Source organism: Carassius gibelio, chromosome B16 (genome assembly GCF_023724105.1).
Source record: "Carassius gibelio isolate Cgi1373 ecotype wild population from Czech Republic chromosome B16, carGib1.2-hapl.c, whole genome shotgun sequence".
Classification (NCBI taxonomy): Eukaryota; Metazoa; Chordata; class Actinopteri; order Cypriniformes; family Cyprinidae; genus Carassius; species Carassius gibelio.
In genome coordinates, this window is record NC_068411.1 from 12947289 (window position 1) to 12973189 (window position 25901).

The 25901-nt window shown below is 37.5% G+C and overlaps 1 protein-coding gene across 3 annotated transcripts in view; it reads left to right on the forward strand.

Annotated features, from left to right (window-relative positions):
• Positions 1 to 9700: 9700 nt before the first annotated feature.
• The window catches only part of creb5b (cAMP responsive element binding protein 5b), a 74650-nt gene continuing 58449 nt past the window's right edge, over positions 9701 to 25901 (forward strand). For all 3 annotated transcript variants that reach the window (XM_052577958.1, XM_052577959.1, XM_052577960.1), the window contains exons 1-5: positions 9701 to 9838; positions 17169 to 17246; positions 18341 to 18434; positions 20556 to 20677; positions 23649 to 23806. In XM_052577958.1, coding sequence (XP_052433918.1) covers positions 17193 to 17246; positions 18341 to 18434; positions 20556 to 20677; positions 23649 to 23806 — 428 coding nt within the window. In that variant the 5' untranslated portion in view covers positions 9701 to 9838; positions 17169 to 17192. The remainder of the gene's footprint in view (positions 9839 to 17168; positions 17247 to 18340; positions 18435 to 20555; positions 20678 to 23648; positions 23807 to 25901) is intronic.

Sequence of the window (25901 nt, forward strand, 5' to 3'; positions counted from 1 at the left end):
TCACACCTCTCAGATGGAGTCAGGTTTTTACAATCGCTATTTTTGTTGTTAAAAAAATAAATAATAATAATTGGCTGTTTACAACCGATATGGACAATTGGATGGTGTTAGCAGAATCGCCGACTCAAGCACACTCACATCGGGATCTTGTGCTGAATCATCTAAACAGCCTAGGCTTACGCACAAATTTACAGCTACACTATCTCTCCCGCGTGTTCAGTCTCTCACGTCATGCCTGAGTCATTTCAAAGCAGGTGGTGCAGTGACGGTTAGTTTGTGCTTCAGACTTTTGGTCTAATAGCAGTGGCATCACTTGTAATCCGTTTGGGCTTACTTCACATGTGCCCACTTCTGTGGTGGACGGAAAGCAAAACATTTCACCCCGTTGTTTTCTGCATCTATCGATTCGGTGAAATGGAGGTTTGAATAAATAAAACATGGATGTCGGCCAAATTCCTTTAACAGGAGTTCAGCTGGGGATTTGTGCTTCCCGCGAGACTGTCATGACAGACATGTCTTTGACCGGATGGGGAGCTGTTGTCAAGGATGCCCAGCCCATGGAGTATGGACGGCGACACAACCCGGCTGGTATATTATCAGGTTGGAATTGCTAGCAGTTGTTCTAGCTCTCCAATATTTCTTGAATCTTCTGATCGGCCGCCATGTACTAGTCAGGTCAGACAACATCGTGGTTGTGTCGTATTTGATTCATCGACGAAGATTACGCTCTCGCCCCCTGTGTAGGAATATTCTTCTTTGAATATTCTGCTTGGAAAATATTCTGTCGATCCGAGTGGTTCATGTCCTTGGGCATTTGAACTTCGGAGCAGATTTGCTCTCCAGACAGAGCCTAGAGCTAGGGGAATGGATGTGACACCCCCAAAAGGTGAGCCTTATATGGCGAGTATTTGTAGAAGCGAAGTAGCAAAGCACAACTACGCATTGCCTGCTGTGGTTCTCCCTATGCCCTCCATCGCCCCTAGGCTTGGATGCGTTAGCTCATGATTGGCCCAGGACCAGCTATATGCTTTTCCTCCAATTCGACTAATTCCAGCAGTGCTATCCAGGATCTAGTTAATCTGCTAGCGTGGAGATTCCCCTCAGAAAGGATTTACTATCGCAAGCTGAGGGATGATTTGGCACCCAAGGCCAGATCGATGGAAGCTGTGGGCGTGGCCTCTGAGTCAATATATCACTGTCTTTCAGTTGAAACCTCCGAGACTATGATAATTCTAGGGCAGCTTCTATGAGACACTTATATGGTTTCAAATTGGAAACTGTTTACTGCCTGGTGTGGAATTTGTAATATATATCCAGTTTACTGCCCCGTGGCTTCAGTACTGGAGTTTCTTCAAGACTGTTTTTTCTATGGAGTAACACCAGCCACTCTTTAAAGTTTACATGGCAGCCATTTCAGCTAACCACGTTAAATATAGATGGTACTTCAGTAGCCGTCTTCTGCTGGTCTCTCACTTATACATGGTTCACGACGGCTAAGGCTTTTCCACCCTGCACGATTTCCTTCATAGATTATATTACTTTTAAGACAGTTCTTCTTGTGGCTTTATCCTCCCTCATGAGTTGGGGATTTATAGGCTCTTTCTGGTCGCCCTCGTGCTTGGACTTTGCACCAAGGTTCATGAGGTATTGCTGCGACTAAGGCCTAATTATGTTCCTAAGGTCGCCTCAGACACTTTTTAATTTCAACAAGTGGTCTGGGAAGATAGAGGGCTGGGGCTAGGAGATCTGAGTCTTTACCCTGTCAGAGCGCTGAAGACTTATTGATCGAACAGCTCCATGGGGTGAGTCCGACCAGCTGTTGTCTGTTTTGGACACACAAATAGAGACCATGCTGTCACAAAGCAACACATGTCCCTTTGGTTGGTTGAGGCAATATCTTAGTATATAGGCCTGCGGACTCGCTTCACCCTTAGGAATTAGAGTTATCCACAAGAGCAGAGGCTTCATCACAAGCTTTCCTTTTAATGGATCTTCTATGGATGATATCTGTGCTGCGGCAGGATGGTCCTCACCGAGTACTTTTATAAAGTTTTACAGTCTGGATGTGAGGACGGCTCCTGGCTCCCGGGTTTCTCCGCTTGAGTGGATGCTTTCCTTGGATCCCAGCTATCAGGTACATCAGGCGTTATGGTATAGGGTTCCCATACGGTGACGTCACCGCAGCATCAAAGTGACCTGTGAAAGGGAACATCTCGGTTACGTATGTAACCACAGTTTCCTTGAATAGGGAACGAGATGCTGCGGTCCCGGCCGTTCCGTAACTTGATAGAGGTTTTCTTCAGTTCATGAAATCTGAGCAAAATAGCACGTGGCACTCAGGTATACTATGCACACATATGTGTAGGGTGGTGCCAAGCGCTATTTGGCCAATAGGATTGGCGGGATGGTTTAGGGCTTCAGACATTCGTCACACCAAAAGGTGTTCCCATACGGTGACGTCACCGCAGCATCTCGTTCCCTATTCAGGGAATCGTGGTTACATATGTAAACCGAGATGATAATGACAAGCTTTTGGTAGTTTTCATAATAAGGTCCTTAAATTGTCATAGCTATTATAATATACAAACTTTTGATGGAAAAATAAACACGATGCACTACTTCTACAAAATCTGTAAAAAAAAATGTGCTCATATCATGTTTCTATTTACAGAATTTTTTTTTCTTTTTTTTTTTTCGCATCGGGACAGCATGATTTTTGGTGATTGGGACAGTGCTTAAAGGCTTTTCTAATTAAGAAAATGCATTAATGCATTAATTACCTTGTAATAGAGAATCATTGTATCTGCTATGTATGCTCTAAATCTATGGTTTTCAACCTTTTTATTTGTGCAAGCCCTAATCAACCACAGAAATATTCATAATGATAAACAGAAAATGAAATATTGCATATAAAATCATATCAAAGTATGAACTAACTTGTGCAATTCAGTAAACATTCTAACACTACCCTAAATCAATGAAAAAATGTCAGGCAAATATTGTCCTATCCTAACAAATCAGAAATACATCAATGGAAAGCTTATTTATTCAGCTGTTATTCATGTATACATTTTAATAATAATAATAATAATAAAAAAGTTGACCCTTATGACTGGTTTTGTGGTCCAGGGTCACATTTGATATATTGATCTATATATTGATTTGTAACATATAAATAATATAGCCTAATTTACCCATAAAAAATACAATAATTGTTCTTTTTTATTATAGTAATTAAAAAAAAGTTAAACTTTTCATTATGGTAATTTTAGCTTATTGGTGTAATCTCTGTAGGGGATAAAAAAAAGTTCCCCAGCTGAACCGAAACATTCAGAATCTCTGTTATTCGTAATGTGGCCACATTTTCTTTTTGTTTTTACAAATTCATCTTTATATGACTTTGTTTTAATATGTGGTTTGACAGTGTGGATGTTTTGTTTGCAAAGCGTGAAACCGACTTTGCATGTGTTTTGCAAATACAGACAAACAAACAATAAATAAATATTCTGTGGCTGGTCGAGGTATCTCAAACATGGTCGGACTGCAAATGTCTGGAATGTGTTTCTCATTAACAAAAGTAAGTTAGTGTAAAATGGTAAATAACTGTTCACAGGAAGTAAATGCAGTGCAGTAGAAATCCACCTGGTGGCAGTGTGGAATTACACACAAATTCTCCTCTCTACAGCTTGGACACTCTAGACTCTAGAAAAACACAATAAAATTAAAGTAGGCCAAAATAAACTTTTAAAAAGAATGAGAAAAAAAACATAAGAAATGTTAAATGCTGCTTTTCTTTTTGTGAATGATGTTTAGAAAAGAAGGTGGTCCACATATTCAAATCATCTAATTTTCTAAATTTAAACTTGAATGATTTTGAGCTTCAGTTTTATCTCAAAGCTCCTAAGGTTGCTCCTAAAGCTCCTAAAGCCAACATCACTGTTGTTTGTATGATCAAGCTTCTCATTCTGCTCAAGTATACAGTTGGTTTAATCTACTACATGTTCGAGAGGCAGAAAGGCTACAAATGGCCGTGTGGTCACACAGATGACTTGATCACTGTAGCGTTTCTCTGTCAGTAATAGAAAGCCCCAGTGGTGTGGACTACATCAGGGCTGTTTTCTTTCCTTTTGATCGCGTTCACATCCATGTGCTTCATCCCTCTCTCCCGCTCTCTTACCGCCTCTGTTTTTCCATGATTTCCTGTTCACGTTTTTGGCAGAAGTTGTAGGTGCTGGTGTTGTGCCCGGTACTGTGTAATGGGGACCTTGTTGGGTTGGGCCCCATTAACTCACCACAGCCGAGAGCAGCATGGGCAGCTGTGCACCCTGATCGGCCTGCTTTTTCCAGCAGTGCTGGAGCACGCTGTGGGACATGTCTGTGAAAGCATTACATCATTGACTCACTCTGTTTTGAGGTTCTCCAGAGCTTGCGGCCTTCAATTTTGCTTTCAATTCTCTTACCCTTCAGATTTTTACAAATAGTCAAATTTGTAGCCCTGAGACTTTGCGTTTGTTGATGAGATTCAGATCCTTTCGCTTAAGGCCACATTTTTCAGGGAAAAGTTACATTTTTTGTATCTCGGAAACCAATAGAACAGTCCTTTTAAATTGTATTTATCTTTGGTTCACATGATTTAAACAAGAAGTAGATGGCCTAAAATGGCAATCGTCTATACAGTTTCAAATTTCATATCTCTAAATTATCAACACGATCAAAACTTTGCAAAACTTTTTGCACAAAATCTACTAAATGCCTTTTGTCATCTTATTGACAGTTTATAACTTTTTTAGCAAGTAAAAGGTTGTTTAGTATAATTCCAACAACATCCCACTTCAGGTCATGGTACAAGTGTTTTTTTGTTTGTTTTTTGCTGTGAGATTTACAACAAATTTTATAAAGTAAACATAATACATTTTATACTCTTAGTAATATTTCATAATGAACACTTACTAGACAGAAAGGACAAGGTTTACTTGATTATCATACATAATTGATTTACACTACATTACCAAAAACGGCACAGTACTGTATGAACCATGAAAGGCTGATCTATCAAATATGATGCAAAACAAATAAATATGTACACTAACTATAGTTAGATAGGTAGATAGATAGATAGATAGATAGATAGATAGATAGATAGATAGATAAAAAAACAAGATTTTGACTACTATTTCATATGTCAGGTTTTTCACAGGCAAGTTAAGAGCAGCCTCATTCCTTACAAATTATATGACTTGTGATTTCCAGCTGTTCTTTTTACCATATTGTCTTAAATCTGGTTCGAGACCACACAAATAGCAGCTATTCTGTGATGACTGATAGGGTAAAGACACTTGCATTGAACATTTTGGTATTTCAGATGTCCACAAAGTGTAATTCGGTCTCCTAATGTTGCCAAACGTAAACCCCCCAGACCCCATTAAGGAAGCGAATGACATAGTGTTCAGAAGTATAACTATTACAAATACTGGCCTTCCCTCGTTGGCAGCGGAAAATGCAGAATTCGTGCCCTCACCGCTGCAGACATACTGTATAAACTACTCAGAAATACTGTCCTTCATCATGTGATGCCTGCATTGTTCACTTCAAATACTTCCAGTGCACATTTTTTGTTGGTAATAGCATTTTAATGTACTGTGTGGTTTTCAAATGCTTGAGCGTGGTGCAGTGGTAGACCTGTTTACAGTATTTGTTAAAAGGTTGCCAGGTTTTGAAAACACGTGCAAGTGCAGAGTAATGCAATTTCTTTGTGACATCACTTCCCCTGACATTAGAATGAAGTGCCGGACATCTTTCCATATCAAATAATGTTTTGTTTCTTTCTAAAAGTGTTCTTCTGTGGTGGACCACCACTTTGAGCAAAACAATGAGTATTGTTGGGGGAGCATGCATGTGTTATTACACAAAGCTGTATACTTCAACATTTCCATCCCTGCGGGCACTTCAAGACATAAAGATGACTCAACTGACAGAGGCTGGAACATTCTGTTGAGAGGATCAAACAGACAATCTGTTTCCTTTGCTCTATCTAGTGATCATTCTTAGAATCATTCAACCCTGTGGCAAAATGCTGCTTAAACAAATCTGAAATAAGAATTCAAGCAGACATGTGTGTTTTTCTTTGAGATGTGCATTTTAGTTGCATTCAAGTGAATGCAAAATACATCTTGAATTAGGAGATAATACTGGATTTAATAACTGGCAAAATTAGATTCACTTCTGGCTCTTATGATACATGGTTACATGTCATGGTCAATCAAACACACACACACACACACACACACACGTTTGTTTTTGTGAAAAATGGGGACATCCCATAGGCGTAATGGTTTTTGTAGTGAAGAAACTGTATATTCTATGGCCCTACACAAACCCTACACTTAAGCCTCACAGGAAACTTTGTGCATTTTTACTTTCTTAAAAAAACTAATTCTGTATGATTTATAAGCGTTTTGAAAAATGGGGACATGGGTTATGTCCTCATAAGTCACCCTCTCCTTGTAATACCTGTGTCATACCCATGTTATACAAAATTGTGTCCTGATATGTCCCTGATATGTCACAAAAACATGCACACACAAACACACACACACACACACACACTGCTCTGCTGCATCTGAATGGGTTTGTTTTGACTAACTAAATCCTGAACAAACTCCTTGTATTCTGTAAATATAAACAATAATTATTTGTTTTAGCTCAACAAGGCTTTCATTACACCATTGATATTTGATACATTCATTTTCTGCTCTCCAGTGTTGTAACTTTAGTTAAATGCAATGTTGACCATTGTATGTTTTTGGGCTGATTTTAATATGATGAACCATTTAGAAGAATGCAAAAAAAAAAAAAAAAAAAAAAAAAAAAAAAAAAATATATATATATATATATATATATATATATATATATATATATATATATATATATATATATATATATATATATATATATATAAAAGATATAAAAAAGAGCAGTTTACTTTCTAATCTGTGAATCTCCTGAACTGATGTAACAGCAACCAATGTTCTCCTTGTAACCATTCCAATCTTCTGAATGCAATTAAACCGTCCTGGGACATGTTCACCATCAAAGGAGAATCTAGTTCAGTCCAAGGTCAACTTAAGTCAAAGAGCTGATTAAACACATGATCTCCCGCTTGTGTTTGTTGACAATGAACCTCATTTTGGATGAGGTTTTCTAAAGTCTCATGTGAATCAACGTTCTGATGGTTTCAGCTGTCGTGTTCTCAAATTGCGGTTCCTGGGAAAGGCCATCTTAAGTACAAATGTCTTATCGTTCTGGTAAATTGGGCGTAATCTGCCATAATGACTGAATATATGACTCTGTGGCTATATATTTGTTGGCTAATATTATTATTTATAATTAAATAATGAAATTAGTATTTTATTAAAAAATACACATCTTTATTTACATAGATATCTTTAAATCAAATGTTTAATTTCAGAAGAATTTTTTTTAACCCAATTAGACCTTACATAAAAAAAACTTAGCATTGTTCACCTTTTCCTGGCAATCTGAATTCAGCTCTGCTAGACGTTTGGGGACAGACTAACCTGCCATGCATTAGAGATAAAATCCTTTAAAGTGTGGGGTCAGTGACCCATCACTGACTGTGCACTTATGCCACTTACTGCACAGCTCTCCCACGAGATGATGTCTGGATGGCTGGGAGAAATATATAGACCATAAAGGAACAAAAACTGACATAAAGCTTTGATTAAGACCCAGGTTAAAAGACACAGGCAAGCGAAACAGCTGAGTTATTGTTCCCGTGACAGAGCTCTTAGCACGGATGGCTCATTGTAAACAGCTCTTTTCCGAGGAGCAGACAGTCATTAATCGCCGAAGCAATCCCAGACTCCTCCAGTGTACCCTCGACATCAGAAATCACACTGCCGCCACCAGCACATTCGCTAAAGCTTGAAAGGTTGTGACTCTGTCTACTCTCGGCAGCTTGTGGCTCTTTTTATTTTTACCCTGTAATGGCTGACGTGTCAGTTTAACAGCTACGATGAACCCCATGACCATTGTCTTTGATACTGTCTCTTGCAACTATACTCATAAAATGTCAGTTTATTAAATTAATAGCTCTAAAGCAGTTTTAATAGCTCCATTATTGTGTTTTCAGGATGTTTTATACAAAGGTTTTGGGCTCATTAGTCAGTAATAATGTTTCTGATAGTCCACCCCCCCCCCCCCCTCAATTTTCTCAATACACTGAGAAAATGTTTAATCTAAAAATAGCAACATCTAAGTAAAGTAAATAATATTACTACTGAATTAACCTAAATACATTAACTGAAGCAGAAATAGCTCTTTAAAGTAAAATTTGCAGGCCAACACTTTTTCAATGCATAGTTTCACCCTTAAAATAATCTAATTTAAAAACTATTAGGTGAAACATTTTAAAATAAGGACGTATTAGTTAATGCTGGTTAATGCATTAACTATTAATAACTAACAATTATAAAAAATTTCTAACTAATATATTGATTAAACTCTGTTAATGTTAAAAAAAATATAATTAATGTTAGCTGAGATTTATCATATAATATTATAAAATATTATAAAAGTTTTTAAAAATGTATTAGTAAATGTTAAACTTAACATTTCATGGGATTGTCCAGAAAAAAAAAAAAAAAAAAAAACAATATTTAGATTTTTTTATGACCAAAGATTCAAAGCCATTGACTTCCATTTTTTTTGTTTTTTTGTTTTGTTTTTATATGGATAAATAAGTGGCTATACGTCAAGTGATACATTCTTCAAAATATCTTCTTTTGCGCTCAGCAGAAGCAAGAAACTCATACAGGTAAGGAACAACATGAGGGTGAGTAAATGATGCAGTTGGGGGAATTATTCCTTTGACTAATCAAGTTAACTAATGTTAACAAATGGAACCATATTTTAAAGTCTTACCAGTAATTCTCTATGTATCATATTTTATTTAGTATTCCAACATTTGACTTTACACATTGTGAATCAGTTTTGTATTACCAGCACCTTTTTACAGTTGGAATTAAAGTCCTAAATGTCACAAAGAGAAATAAACAAAAGTATTGGTTTGTTTGTCCTTTGATGCCACCTGCATCACATTACGTCTGGCTGGCAATTATGTGCAGACACAGGAGTCAGAGCTTTGATTCTGTAACACCATCTTCTAAATTCAACACTTGCAGGCAGACATAATCCAACCAATAATTTATTTACCCTTGACACTTTCATTATTTAGTAAGCACAGAGGCACTGGCAAGATGTGCACAATTAACAGACCTGGATAACTGAGCTGGAGTCTGGGAGCAACAATCAAAATCATTTCAGCAGAATATACAGCATAACAGGTTAGTTGTTCATCAAATATGTAAATGAAAAGTGTAGTTATAGAGAATTTATTAATAATAATAATTCAGGTGTTGGCTTTATAATAAAATCATAATAATTTACTTGAACTGTTTATTTAGTTGCTTAATTGTTACTGTACTAATAGAAACAGTTGAGAAATTATATCTGATGATGATCATATATAGCAGTTTATGACTAACTTGCTGCTGCAAACAACAATAACAACTTGAAGTCAGACAGATGTTGGTTGGTGTTGCTGTCCGGACGCCACACCCACCGGCCCTGACCCCGCCCCGCCTGCCCAGCTCGCCCCGCCCCTACGAGGGACCGCAATGATTTAGAAGTTCAGGAATCCCACGTGACGTCACCGAAGGGTGATGTAATGCTTCTCTAAATAGATCGTATTGTAATCTTTCCTCAGTCCAACGTGGTTCCTTCAGAAAGTGTGGTGCATCTTCTCCAGACTTCTGCGGTGAGTTGTTTTTCATACCGATACATCCATTGCTTCGCATGCACTTGCCGAGTCGGTGCCACTGAAATGCATTCTCTTGAGCCTGAAGAAGTGACAAGTTGCTAGTGATTCACATGAACGAATTTCAAGTACTTTTTCAGAGTCTGTCTTAACGCGACTATTTGAGTCGTTCAAGTTTCATGCAGAAAACAGAATGATTATGAGTTATTCGTTTCGGATCTCCGGGGATTGTTTGCATGTAACAGCTATGCGCTTTGAATGGCCAAATTGCGCGTTAAGAGGTCGTGTCGCATTAAACAGCTAGCACCTTCTTTATTCTGATCTCAGATTTATGTTGCAAAACTTTACTCGGAGTTATTAGTTTGCACTTGAAGCTGTCAAACACGATCGCTATGTTACTACAGTTTTTACTTTGCTTGTGCGTGCATGTGTTTGTATGTGTATGTTTGTGGCAAGCCAATTTTACAATTATTCCTTTAACGAACTCAAATTTTGTTACTAGTATTTATTTCTAAATGCTCGTAAATAATGTAGTCGAGATAAGTAGTCTATATTTCATAATTACTATAATTACTACATTTCTTCTAGCCTTCTTTAATCATTAGAAACTATTCAAACAGTAGGCTGTTTTAACTTCTCTAGCATTAGTATTTGCATATATAGGCTTCATTCATTATAGACTAGTGTTTTTATCTAATATGTATGTAGCTGTTAAGACAACGTATCAGCTAATATAAGCAAAACTGCAGTTTAAAAATGTTACTTTTAATAATTAAAATTAGTGCTAGTTTATCATAAATATGTGCTGAGGATTAATAATTACGTACAATAGTCAGTCTGGAATAGAAAGCAGGATTAGCTATTCCTTAAATCGTTATTAGTAATTTACCAATATGAACATTATAATTAGTAATTGAAAACAGTAACAGTTGGAATGTGATTCACCAAAATAATATGGAATGTGTTACGGTGTGAAATTAATAATTGATATCTAAACCAGATCCACGTCAAACCTTGTAGCAAAAATGCAATTTGATTCCAGTAACAATGGAATAGTTAATCGAATACGAATTTAATATGAACTAGTCACTAATTAAAAAAGATAGTTGTCACTATTTGATTAATTTACATTAAAAAAAGAAAACCATACTAGTAGTTTAAAGGAATAAATGTTAAATTGGCTTGCCACAGCGCGCGCGTGTGTGTGCTGTGTCCCGCTCGCGCTGTGACAGAAGTGTTCTGCATTGTTCCTGTGGAGCGTTCCGGGAGAATTCGTTTGTAACGTTGAATCTGTTTTGTTTCATTCATAAACGTGCATAAACTGAGAATTACTGCACCTGTAGGTATTATCCAGTATCGTTCAAGAGATCGCGACTGTCAGAGGGGGTCCCAGTCCAGTCCGCTCTTATGATAAAAGAATGCACGCGTGTTTGAATCTTAGCACTGAATCACACGTTTTTATTTTGTAATATTGTAACAAGAAGGCAATGTATAGAAGCATGACGTCATGATGCAGGCCAGTCAGACTGTTTGATTAACCGTCGAGATATTGAGGGTTTAGTGGTTTGTGCTGACGAGGCAAACTCTTTTCTAAAAGCCTAAAGGCTTACAAGATTTTAATCCACTGACACGAAGTGTGTCTGGGTTCTTTTTTTTTTTTTTTTACCACACAAATACATATTTATAGGAAAGTACAGACAAATAAATGCATAATAGGCTAATTGTAAAAAGTTGCGCGTTCTGTTTACTGATAAACTAGCTTCATACTGGGAGGAAAATTAAAATACGAAGTTAATTGTATCTCATTGCTTCTAACATGGAGATTAAATGAGTAGTTCACCTAAAAAAAATCTGCATTACTTACTCACTTTCAAACCTATATTAGTTTCTGTGAAACACAAAAAGAGATGTTAGGCAGAATGAAAGCTCCAGTCACTTTCATTATAAGGGAGGGGAAAAAAATCAATAAAAGTAAATGGTAACTGAATCTGTCAGTCCCTAGAATTCTATCTACACATTTCCTTTTGTGGTCTATGTAAGAAAGTAAGTCATATGAGGTCGGCAAAACATGAGACTGAGATAATTATTCAGTTTATAGCTTGATTTATTTGAACCATTTATTAGAATTATCTGTGAAATACCACATATTCACATGTGAAACAAGACATATCTAATAAAACTGGTATTGGAAAAAATGTCTGTATGGCCATTATAAAGATTTTTTTTTGCTCTCTGGTTTAATTAATCCAGCTGACTAAGTGAATTACACTGAATGGGAAAATATAATAAATATATTTTCTGTAACTACATATATTTTGCTTTATAATGTATGGTGTATGCAGGTTTTCCTATGTTTGCCTTATGTGTTTAACAAAATAAAAAAAAGTTTGATATGTAGTGTATGCAAAAATGTGTTTAATAAAATAAGTTTAAAATTTTGCATGCAAATCATCATATTGGTGCATGCTGACAAAGGAGTGAAAACCTTTTTCATTTTAAAGTTGATCACAAATGGCTTAAGGTGTTGCTGTTTTCATTTTGCCGTCACTTTGGTTCCCTGAACAATATCAACGTTCCGATACATTCATATTTCAAATGTTTTAACCTCCGATACAATAGTCAGCCTGAAGTTCTCTAGGTCTCTGTAAGTTTATGTTTGTGAAGATGTGATGACTGACAGTGATTGAAGGTTACCTTTGTGAGGCCCCTTCATCTGTTCACTATGAGAGGTTTATGGCATCCTTTGCATTGTCTGTATGTTTCTTATTCCTTCCCCCGGGCCCTGTGCTGATCCTACCTTGAACCTTTGCTGCCGAAGGCCTGCAGAGGATGGGGGGAGGTTGGATTTGAATTGCAGTGCAAGTTTGTGCTTGCTGTTACCTTCACCACCCTCCTCCTCCCCTCGGCCTGTGCACCATACTGTTCGAATTCAAATGTGTACCAGAGGAGAAAGTTCCTCTCTGGTTCCCTGTGAAACTGTACTCCGGTCCCCTAATCCTCCTCGGCTGCCACATCGGGCCATTCTAAATTGGAAGTGTAACGAAATTTCCTGTGTTAAATGAAAACACTGGTGAAATAAAAGCCAAGCAGTGTATGACCACCGGTGAGCAAACATCTCACACCTGGCCTCGCGTCACATGGGAATATTGAGCAGTTTAGGGGAGCTAAAAGACTTGCTTGAGGGTGGAAATGATACGGTAATATTTTTCATGAAAATGAATGAGGTGCATAATCGTATGTTTAAATGAACAGATTTGATGACAGTCTTTGTTGTACAGATTCCACATGTTGGAGAACTTACATAGTGTGAATGTGAAATATTGCTGCAGGGGTCTGATTGTGTTGCACTGTTGGTTTTGCTTTTGGAATCTGGCCAGATGTGATATCAGAAGATGGCATATCTTAGGTCTGTTTGAAAATGCAGGGACACAGAAATTACAATACGTTTAAAAATCTGGACTGATACGAAGAGACGTTTGTTAAGTTTAAGGTTAGATAGGGACACAGCAACAAGTTCCTCTCTAGGGTGTTAAAGTCAACATGAAATCAAAACTGACTGTATTTGCTTTTTTAAAACACATTTTTGCTATCATTTTGAATGATTCATCGGTGAACCAGATTCCAAAGAAAAAAGGTTTGGTCTTGGTAATCCTTCATCAAAATATAATGACTTACTCCACCTTCTGAAACATCATCCGTTGTTTGAAGAGTTTTAAATAGAAACACCACATCTGATCAATTCCTGATGGATAAAATTAAGTCCCGTCCTACATTTCCATCTTGTCGAATATCCTATTTCACTCAGAAATATGTGAAGTTTCGGAAGTAAAATGTTCACTTTAATTTGCTTAAAGGAATAGTTCACCCAAAAATGAACTTTCTGTCATTCTCATTAACTCGCCCTCATTTTATTCCAAACCCGTATTGACTTTCATGGAACATACAAATATTCTGGGGAAATCTTGGTTACCAAGATCCTTTAAAATATCTTAGTTTGTGTTCTGTAAGATTATGTAATGATACAGGTTTTCAACATTGTGGGATGAATAAATGATGACTATAATTTACCAAAAATGAGTGCTGGAAACACTGGACAATCTCATCCAGTGGCAGAGGGGTTAAATACTGAACAGCATGATCCGGGACAGAGAAAGAACTGAGAGCAGAATATTACAGATACCGTGAAGACTTGTGGACGGAGACACACCTTTCTGAGAGCTGATAAGTGAGTGACAGAGAGAGAGAGAGAGAGAAAGAAAACAGAAAAAAACTAGTGTTAGTGACTTGTCATTTAGCAGACGTGTTCTTGATGTCAGTTCGGTTACAGAAACACCCTATCCAGACCATGTGTCCCCAAGGGCCGTGTGTCAGAAGCCGCCTGGAGGGGCTCTGTCCCAAGGCCGGACTGTAAGGAAAAAGATGTCTGGTTAACATAACGGCAAATTAGCATTTTTTGACTGCATGGAAGGAAACAGTTGGCTACACCAATTGGACAGGGGAAAAAATGCACACGAAAATCATGTATGAAAGCGTTAACACACCTGGGCTCATGCATTTTCAGGCCTGAAGCATTTGAATTCATACCCTTCATGTTTTCATCTTTCAAAGTTTCGAACATGTTTATTTTCCACGCAGTTGGAAAGTGTTTGTTAGCTGTCTAAGCAGTGTGTCAGTACTTCACTCAGTCATTAATCTGTGTTTTGCTGCTGTATATGAAGGGGACTGGACTCTGGCTGTCATGGACTATTACAGCTGTGTCTCATTAGGCTGTTTTATCCCATAATAATGTTACTCTTTTGCCCAAAACTTACATAAGGGGGCTGTAAAATTCCCAAAACAGGTGTTAGAAACATTGGTAAAGTTTATGATCACCTGTGATGCATGGCATACAGCTAAATTCTACAACAGTGTTTTCACTGTTGCGATAAAATAATCAAAAGCATTCGCTATGCATTCTTATAATCGGTCCGCATCCACAGAGCACTGCAGAAAGTTTTTTAATGGAATCTTTTGGTTAATTATTTAACAATGTTTTATCTACCAAAAATGGTTTAATGTAGTTCCAGTTTCAGGGCAAATAACTTTTGAAAGTAGTATTGCAATACTCTGTAAAAACATAAATAATTGCGTTAGTTACTTAAAGTAATATGTAACCTTACTTTGGTGTTACATTTGGGCTGGACTTGCTTGTTTGTTTGTAATATAAAGTTATATTTTTGGCAAATGTAAATTCATTCTTTTAAATGCTTTTTCCATCAAATAGAAATTAATAAGCCTCATGCTAAAGGAAATGTAAATTCACATCTGTAAATTAGTGTCATAAAGAAAAAGGCGCAGGAGAAGAAAGTTTAACAATCTTTTTTTTTTTTTTTTTTTTTTTACACAAGTGTTATTTATATAAACAGTTTGCTTATTACTAGGGTGGAACTAGATCAAAGGTCAGCAGCAAAGACATTAGTTAATAAAATGGGATTAAATACATAAAAGATATTTGTGTTAACATTTAACATTGCAGATTTGCATCATATTCTGAGTTTATTTATTTCTATTAATTTCGAAGAATACTGAATCTGTGTTTGTGAAAGCGAGATGAATAAATGCATGTTCACATTTAGTACAGGCCTACTGTAACAACCAAGTTTACACAGCACACTCAATGCACCATTTCTCTAAACTTGGGGACAAGAGAGCTGTCAGTCAATAAATGAGAAAATTGCTTGTTTGAAAAAGTAACTAATGCGTTACTTTAGTATCTTGAAAAAAATGATCTGATCATGTTACTTGTAATGCGTTACCCCCAACACTGTCCAGTTGACACATTTTGCCCTATTCAAATCAAACACAGAATTCCACTGACCAAGAAAACAAGATGCCATTGAGTCAACCCTGGCCTGCTTTTTACATGCTCATAGATTTATTTTAAGAATGCAGGGGTGAGAAGAGGGACGTACAGTCAGAATCACACACCCAGGCACCCTATAGATCATCACTAGTTGAATAGAAGGAGTCACCCTTGAGACGAAGCACAAATGGTGCTTGATATATTCCACAGCATCGCACTCTGATTCCCATGGCGACAGTAGTAGGGCTCAGCGTGGACCCACACAAGAAAACCGATGGCATCTCATCAGCATCAGAGGAGCGGCCCGATTACACTCCACTGAATGGCTGGCATACCATTCCATTGTCAGTCTGTGATCCATGGCATTTAGCAGCATCATGGCACTGAGGAAGGGATTCCAGGGCTCATGGTGAGCTGTAATGGAGAGAGAGATTGGTCATTGAAATGTAATCACCGCTTATAAAAAGGACACTAGAAATAGTTCAGAGTTTTGTCATTTTATTGAAACATTTTCATACTTTTTTCCACTCTACATAATTTGTCACACTGTCAGTGTTGGCAATGTATTGTTGCATAGGCGCAACTATATTTCACCATTAACTATTTATTTTAAAACTGAGATGGTTCAGTTATTATAGTAATATATTAGTTTATTACAGTAGAATAGTTAACAAATCAAACCGAAACAAACCAAAACAAAACAAAAAAAGCAAAGCAAAGCAAAACTAAATCAACAATATTATAATAATATTCTAAAATAAAAATATATAAAAAAATTATATATATATATATATATATATATATATATATATATATATATATATATATATATATATATATATATATATACACATTATACATTGTACGTTATACATTGTAGTACATTGTGGGTCTTTTACTTTGTGCTCATGCTCCATTACATTATTAAAGTTGATCATTTTTAGTTTTATTAGATTTTATTTAAGATTTCAAAACGATATGAAGCCAACATAAATACAAGGAATACATTTCTAAATGTTTAAAATATGTTTTTTTATTTGTCATTGAGCCCCCTAATACGAGCTGCTAAAGTCATGGCTGGCGAGGTATTAAAAGGACATTTTAGGTGTCAAAAGAGTTGCTAATGACCGGCAGTTCATTGATACGCTGACCTCAGTGCCGTGTGTCTGAGTTAGCCACGGACTTGCGTGCACAACACCGAGAGGATAGGTTACGTCTTACCCTGTGGTCAGTAACAGCTCCATGGTGACAAAGGAGCAGGGTGACACTTTAGGGGTCAGTTTTAGCCTTTGGAGTTTAGATTAAACCTTTGCTACTCCCAGTGCCCTCTCCAGGGCATAAGACACAGAATCCTCTCTGAGATTCCCTCCACGGAGTTGGTTATCACTGGCACACGATACATTAGTGACGTAATGTCAGCGGGTCTTTATGCTTCTGAGTCTTGGAGGCGCTCCTGATTTGAATTTCTCTCCTTTGCTTTGTGTTCAGGTATATGAGGAGCCAGTGACAGTGATGAACTCCGAGCAGGAAAGGCCGTTCGTGTGCAGCGCCCCGGGCTGCTCTCAGGTGAGTCTGATAAGACAATAGTGAAGATGAACGCTCCTGTAACTCGAGAAAGCTCTTTCTCAATGTGAAACTGCACCACAGACAACAACACTGAAATGTATCTCATTGAGGCAAATGTAATCCCCTGGGTTTTGATATGAGATTCCTGGATTGGTGTTTCTTTGGATGAGGTGGAATCCTCATAGATATGTTAAATAATCTCTCTCTTAATGCATATTTTCTTCTAGCTCAAGTTCAACATATACTGTGGTTCTCAACAGAGTTATTATATTTAACTAAAACTAAAACCAAAAAAAGCCTGTCACTTGAAATAAAACTAACTTCAACTTAAATAAAATATTTTTACAAATTTAAACTTATTTTATTCCAGCTAGAGGCCAAGGCAACATTTCTCAATTTCATCTTGTATGACTTGATGTAAAAATAACTATAAATAAAACCATAAGAAAAGCTTCATCACTTGAAATAAAATAAACTTTATAGGTACTTGTCAAGGAAACATTTTTCACATTTCTCTTAGTTTAACTTAATAAAATAACAAAAATTAAGAGTGAAATAAAAATTAACAAAAGCTTGTCACTGATTTGATGTCACTGACCAAAGATAGTGCTTTCCTGCCTTTTTAAAAGTATTTTTATTTTTATATATAATTCATATATATATTTCCATATTACATTTGATTGTTTTGTTTCCTTCTTTCCACAATCAGAACTCACCTGTGGCCTATTTTCAGAACACAATCCACCTGTTTTTGAACCAATGCACAATTAGACTAGACCTGTCACAATTTGTTTGAGCAGGCTGGATCATGTGGACCATTTACAGATATAATTTTCCTCTTAAACATAAATTAAGATAATGTAATTATGATAATGAGGAGGTTTTTTCAATCAGAAAGGTATTATTCAGACAGACAGTTTATGCCTAAGGCTCAGTCCTGTTGTATATGGGGGTGAGTATAACATTGCTTGATAAAGTCCCTAATTGTAAGATTCTGTTTTTCAAGAAAACAATATGGAAAGAACACAAGCCTCTGCTCTTTTTAATGTGTTTAGTGTGATTAAATTGCAACCATTTGTTTCCATGTTCTCCAGAGATTCCCTACGGAGGATCATCTAATGATTCATCGGCACAAGCATGAGATGACCCTCAAATTCCCCTCCATCAAAAATGACAACATGCTGTCAGGTAAGACAGACCTCACACACACACACACGCAGCTCATGTGTGAGTGTCCGTTTAGCGTCTGTCTTTGATTAGGTGCATTAGGCAGAACGCATGACTTGGCAAATGCGTAGGTGTAGTTTTAAATGCAGAGCCATGTGGCTAAAATAATATTTGTGCTGTGCTCTGCCTCACTCCCTTAATCCCAGTCATCAACCCGTACCATGAGTTGCCTATCAATTAGACCGCCGGCCCTCTCAGGGGACGAGGGGAAGGGGAATAGTCCAGGGAAGAAAAGAAAATAAGCCTCAACACACTATTATAAAAAGTGGAGGGTTGCATATTTAGAGGTGCATATTCAGAGATAGTACACTAGCTAACCATAGCTGTGTACTTAGGCTTGGTTAAAAAAGGCAGGCTTTTTTGGTGTATCTGACAAAAATATGTTTAATGGACTTTAAAAACACATGAAGACATGCAGACAAAACAAAGCAAAGCAAAACAAAGCAAAAAACAAACAAAAAACAAGTGTTTTTGTTTAGTAACAAAACAAATCATAATTTTTGTCTAGTTTACATCTACAAAACAACATACATTTATTTGAAACATCTATCTATCTATCTATCTATCTATCTATCTATCTGTCTATCTGTCTATCTGTCTGTCTGTCTGTCTGTCTGTCTTTTTTGTGTATTTTTTTTTTTTTTGCCATTTGAGATGCCTACTCTTGCCCCAAATATTGAACCATATGTACATTACATTTACATTTATGTAATGAACCATATGTCATTCACTTAATATTGTATTACAAATAAGGAAGTTTCAAATAAGGAATATTACAATTAGAAGTTTCAGACTCAAAGTAGCTTATATATGAATATGTAAAATACAGTAATGACTAATGTTTTCTAATGTACCATAATGATCAAGAGCAAAAGAAAAATCTTCAGATTCCGCCTCTCTTTCCACTGTGAAAGTGGAAGAAAGCATAGATTATATGTGAAAAACAACAGATTTCTGTGATTGTTTTTAAAGATGTGCCACTTGCTTTATTATGTAATTAATTGTATTATGAGTTATTGATCATTATAATCGTATGAAGCCATCAATATAAAAGAACTTGACACTTTTTTTTTTGGACACTCTCCTTTTTCTCTTATTTGTTATCAGTAATATGCAAGAGTATTAACATCTAAATATATCTATATAATTCATGCCCTTCTATTAAGATACTGTACACATCATGGATCAGTGATCCTGAAATCAAACTGTTGACAGGATTCTACCAGTCCTGGATGTGTGGTTCAGTCTAGACTGTAATATTCATCGTGGGGTTGATAAGGTACAAGATAATGAGTTACTATGTGGTTCCAGTAGTGGCTAGAAATTATCATCCCACCACAAACTCAAAAGAGGTGTGTGTGTGTGATTTTTCAATGGTGTGTGTTTGAGGGAAAGAGGCTGAGCAAACAAGAGGTAGTGAGTGAAGAAACGCATGTGCACCTTTGTTAGCAAGCGAGTAACTGAAAGAAGGTCCTGCGTGTAAAAGAATGCAAAGTGAGAGAGAAACCCAAAGCTGATCCCAGAAATCTGATCTGCAACTCTGACAAGGGTAAATAATGAAAAGGACAGAATCACAGCCTGAGTGGAGAGGGACATGGCATGAAGCTAGAAATGCATCCTAGAGGTCCCCCCAGAAGCTTTTATTTAGCTGTTTGGCTTGGGTTCAGTTCGTAAATTGTGTGCAGAAATGCAGATTTGTCATCAGGAAACCAACATTCAGAATTTTGTTCATGCAGAGTTGACAATAACTGACCATAATAAATTAAATGTTAACTTTAAATTTGGGTAAGATTACCCAAATTAGTATCATAGCTGTACCATCCATTTTTTTTATTTTTCACTTCATGCCCTCAAAAATATGAAAATGAATTTCAATTCAGAAATTAAAAATGTGCAACATATAAGTGCTTTTGTGTCACTGAATTTATAAATATGTATTTATTAATAAATAAATAGACATTTACTAAAAATGGGACGTTTTCCTTGAGGACCAAACCCATTAGGCCTTTAATGTCACTGCAAACAGTTAAACTAACACACCCTGCAAAATTTTGTCAATTTTATTCCCCTCAATGTTTCTAGACCAGACACCCACCCCAACGCGCTTCTTGAAGAACTGTGAGGAGGTGGGTCTCTTCAGCGAACTGGATTGCTCCATCGAACAGGAGTTTTGCAAAGCTCAGGAGGAGGAGGACAACAAACAGGTGAGCTTATAGTGTGAGTCTCAATGCCAATGGCCGCTGTCATTATTACCCCATCCACCATAACGACGAGTCACTTAAGACTTTCAGCTTTGGACAGATCACACACATACAGAACAGGCAGGTGGAGGTTCAGTTGCTGGAGCAGGTAAAGATACACCCAGAGATCACATGTGGCAGCTGAGCTTCAAACTGATTGACAGCTGTGTTCATAAAGAGAGTTGTTTGTCTGGATATCAAATATCACACACTCTTTTCCAAAACTGTGTGAGCTGCCTGTTTTAAGGCATCATAGCCTTGTTTTTTACGTAAGATGCTTTTCCAAAAGGTAAGCAACTAGGTAATGGCTGACAAGATCTCGATTCAGGTCTAAAACCAGAAACACGCTTCACATAAGTATGTGAGTATATTGACTTCAAACTAACTTAAGCAACTTTTAACTTAGCTTTACCAAACATAACTTTTAACTAATATAGACCCTCTAAAAGGTCTTATTACAAAGTGATGAAAAGGATGATATTTGTAAATCCTTGGTGATAGCCAAACTCTTGCGGGTGTTTTCATCATGCATCGTCAAGGTCTTACAATGACGCATTCAGACACCTTCGACACTAATGACTGTTTTACCATTTGCACCACTACTGTGTCACAAGATGGCTGGGCTCAGTGACCACCATCCTACTGTCTGCCTGACAGCCACGCTGTAGATAAACTGATGGTGTCTGTTAATCTGGGGAGTTTACACTTGAGGTTTAGGGTTAGTACACCATGCCAAGTCAGCAAGCAGCAGGTTGTAGCAGGACTTGCTGCGCTCAGGTGCAGACAGGTAAGAGAGATATCGCCCAAAGCCTTTTAAGAGAATTCTGCTGCGCTTGTCTTAAGTATACTAAAAACAAATGTGGAAGCCGAATATCTTGTGTTTAAAGGATGTGTTTTTTTTTTAGGGCAGGTAGATGCTGTGCATACATTTTTGGTTGATCGTGGCTGCAGTTATTTGTGTAATGATGAGCAAAAGCATTATAATTTGTGTCAGTAAAGTACATCAGATTGCAGTAGTCTGCTGTATACTATCCACTAACCATTAAAATGTGTTCTGTACAGATTTGTGTTTGGTACAAATTTTTGTGGGTGCATCTAATGTGATTGTGGATAATTCCTTTAGTGAGCACTAGAACTACATAGATATTGCAAATAAATGGCACTCTCAGAATCATAATTTATTCTTGGCAAATCTCTCCTCTTCAAAAAAGTAATTGGTTTTTGTTGATGCAAATGAAGAAAACTACTGAAAAAAATTCAGTAGATTTCTGTGCGCTTGTTTATCTTCTAAACCATAACAGGTGCAACTTTAAATAGTGCTTTCAAGGTGTGGTCCCCAGTGAGCAACACATTTCTGACCAACAAACCTCATTTTTCACACATCAAGTAAAGTGTGGCATGCATCAAAGTGGCCTAAACCAAAGAAGCTGCTATATATACACTGAAAAAAATTATAAACACAACACTTTTGTTTTTGCCCCCATTTTTCATGAGCTGAACTCAGAGGACTTTTTCTATATTCACAAAAAGCATATTTCTCTCAAATATTGTTCACAAATCTGTCTAAATCTGTGTTAGTGAGCACTGCTCCTTTCCCGAGATAATGCATCAGAAAACCAGTAAGTATCTGTTGTGACCACCATTTGCCTTATGTGGTGCAACACATCTCCTTTGCATAGAGTTGATCAGGTTGTAGATTGTGGCCTGTTGAATGTTGGTCCACTCCTCTTCAATAGCTGTGCAAAGTTGCTGGATATTGGCAGGAACTGGAAAACTCTGTCGTATACGACGTGTCCGGTGAGTATGCTAGCCATGCAAGAACTGGGATGTTTTCAGCTTCCAGGGATAATGTACAGATCCTTGCAACATGGGGCCGTGCATTATCATGCCGCAAGCTGAGGTGATGGTCGTGGATGAATAGCACAACAATGGGCCTCAGGATCTCGTCACGATATCTCTGTACATTTAAACCGCACTACCACACGACACCATACACGCTGTCTGCCATCTGCCCTGTACAGTGAAAAACCAAAAGAGCCAGATGCCATCGAATGTGAGCATTTGCCCACTCAAGTTGGTTACAACAACGAACTGCAGTCAGGTCAAGGACGACGAGCATGCAGATGAGCTTCCCTTAGACTATTTCTGACAGTTTGTGCTGCTGTCGGGGCGGTTGGTCTCAGACGATCTTGGAGTTGAAGATGCTGGATGTGGAGGTCCTGGGCTGGATGTGAGGCCGGTTGTACTGCCAAATTCTCTGAAATGCCTTTGGAGACGGCTTATGGTAGAGAAATGAGCATTCAATATGCGGACAACATTCCTGCAGTCAGCATGCCAATTGCACGCTCCCTCTAAACCTGCGACATCTGTGGCATTGAGCTGTGTGATAAAACTGCACATTTTAGAGTGGCCTTTTATTGTGGCCAGCCTAAGGCACACCTTTGCATTTATCATGCTGTCTAATCAGCATCTTGATATGCCACACCTGTGAGGAGGATGGATTATCTCTGCAAAGAAGAAGTGCTCCCTAACCCAGATTTAGACAGATCTGTGAACAATATTTGAGAGAAACAGGCCTTTTGTGTACACAGAAAAAGTCTTAGATCTTTGAGTTCTGCTCAAGAAAAATGGGGGCATAAACAAAAGTATTGCGTTGCGATCACATTTACCACAGATTAATGTATTTCCACATGCTAAATCCAGTCATTTCAATAGCACTCCACTCCTACTGCAGGTATGAAGAGCTGCATGGTTTGAGGGTAACTTCTGTTTGAGCTTCATGCATCCTTACACTAATGATAAGAGACAATGGATCTTTTTTGCTAGCAAAATTTTGCCTTATTTCACTAATATTACTGCTCCTAGTAATTTACTTTAGGGTAGATTTTTAGGGAGTTTTCTTCAGTTTATGTTTTACCCCTGTGTTTCTAAACAGAATATCAGTCTTCATGGGCAGGGGGTCCCTAACCAGCACCAGCAGACCCACTCAAGAATGGCCAACCACGACAGCAGCATAGTGATCCAGCAGGCACTGCCTTCTCCTCAGTCCAGTTCTGTCATCACTCAAGCCCCTTCCACCAACAGACAGATTGGGTAAGTCGCCCCACTCATCATCGCATGAACATTGTCACTGGTGCAATGTTCAATAGATGATGGCCAGTGTTTAATATTAGTCCAAGGTCCATGCCACTGTTTGCATTTCTCCTATCAGAATACAGCAGTTGACTTGCACAAGGTGGAGAAGTAGTGATTATGTTCTTCAAAAGACCGTGTTTGAGTCTAAGTTAGAGTTTGTTTGTATGTCATGTGGACAGCAGTGAACAACAGCTGGATTCTTGGATTTGGATTGGAGTGTCTTTTTCTTAAAAGAACGGTTCAACCCAAAATGAAAAATGGATTATGGACATGATTGTTAACGTGTATTATTAGATGTTTTTATCAGCTGTTTAGTCTCTTATTCTCACGGCACCCATTCACTGCAGAGGATTCATTTGTGATTAGGAGATGTATGCTTAATTTATCAAAATACGTTCAGATACATTTTGGAACAAAATCAAGATGGGGGTCAAAGTGAAGATAAGCATTTGATAAGGTTTTGCATTTCACACATTCAGAGTTTCATATACCCACACCAACACTCTCATACACTTTTACCCACTTAAAAAAGCACATTGCTGACAACAGAAGAGACTTGCTTCTTAAAAACGTTCACTGAAAAGAGCAAATCATTATTTAATGCTATAACAATTACAGTAATCAGCCAAATGTCCTTGAAAGAGCACATTCCTGGAAAGATTGTAACACTCTTTGGATGTTCCGTGGTTTTCTCGTGTGTGAGTTTGTGAATCTTTCCAGTTGTCCCTGTAGTGACTCTTAAAGTTCTCTGTGTCGTGCAGCCAGCTTGGGTGTGTTCCACAGTGATGACATCAGTGGTACAGCTCTGGTGGGGATATCAGCTTTTTGGGATGACGCCCCTCTTGCGCAAACACATCCCACTGCTGACCTGTCTTTCTTTTTTCTCCAACAGCATTATTCCCTATTTCTTGATGTCTTTCTCTCTCTGTCTCTTTGTTGCGTCAGAATGCGCCCTGTCTGCAGTATAATCACCACTTGAAACATATGATGGGCCGCAGGGAGTGGACACTATCATTTTCAGTCGTGGTGGAGGTTTAGGATGAAGATTAGAGGGTCTGGTCTGCAGCCGACTCCAAATTCACAGATTTAATGTGTAAAACAACAACTTTCATAATTAAACTGTCACTTAGCAAATTGATATACTGTACGGGTATCAGTCCCTAAGTGTTTGGAGAAGCGTACTGTATATATACAATCAATAACACACTCTTAACTTCATATTTGTGTATGTGTTTGATGATTTTTCTGAAGAAATACTGCACATCTTTATGCCAGTGGTAAAACAAGATAGAATGTAGATGCCCAGATTGGCCAGCTTGTGAATATTGGATGGAAGGCCTGTCAGTCAAGTTGCTTGATGGTCTGACAGTGCATTTCTTCTGGAAAAGGGATGGAATTACAGTCGAAGAAAGAGAGAGAGACTAGTTAGTTCTTTGCTTTGTTAGTAGACACTTCCCAGTAGACAAATCTGTAAAGAAGTTATGAAAAATACACAGATTTTTATGACCAAACCAAAGTTATTTATTTTAATTTTGGGGGGGTTGTATACCATCTGCACAATACTCTTTGTTAGAAGGGTTTCTGCAGGGGCCGGGGCAGTGATGCTGAAAGCTGCTGTGAATGCTCTGCTGTGTTTTTAATTGCAGCAGTAGAAATGGGAGGTGAATATGAATTCATGCACAGAATATGCAATATCCATGCCGTTTTTGTGTTGGAACAGGAGTGTGCATGTGCTAAAGCTGTAAAGAAACAGTTTATAACACTCATTATGGATGTACATTCATGCAGCTCAGATATCATAAAGTCCTCAGCCTTTTATGGAAATTGTATATTTTATTGAGAGAAGCTGTAGTCTTAAAGTAATTGGTCAATATCATATAATGTGTCTAGAACTTGTATGGGTCACATTTCAAACCCAAATCAAACAAAAGAAATACAAAATTACATTTATGCGAAAATTATACGTTCAAACCATTTTTTTTGAATGGCAATTTTATGTCGTTTCATGGCAATTAAGCAAATGTTTACTCCAGGTCTCATTATTTAAATTAGT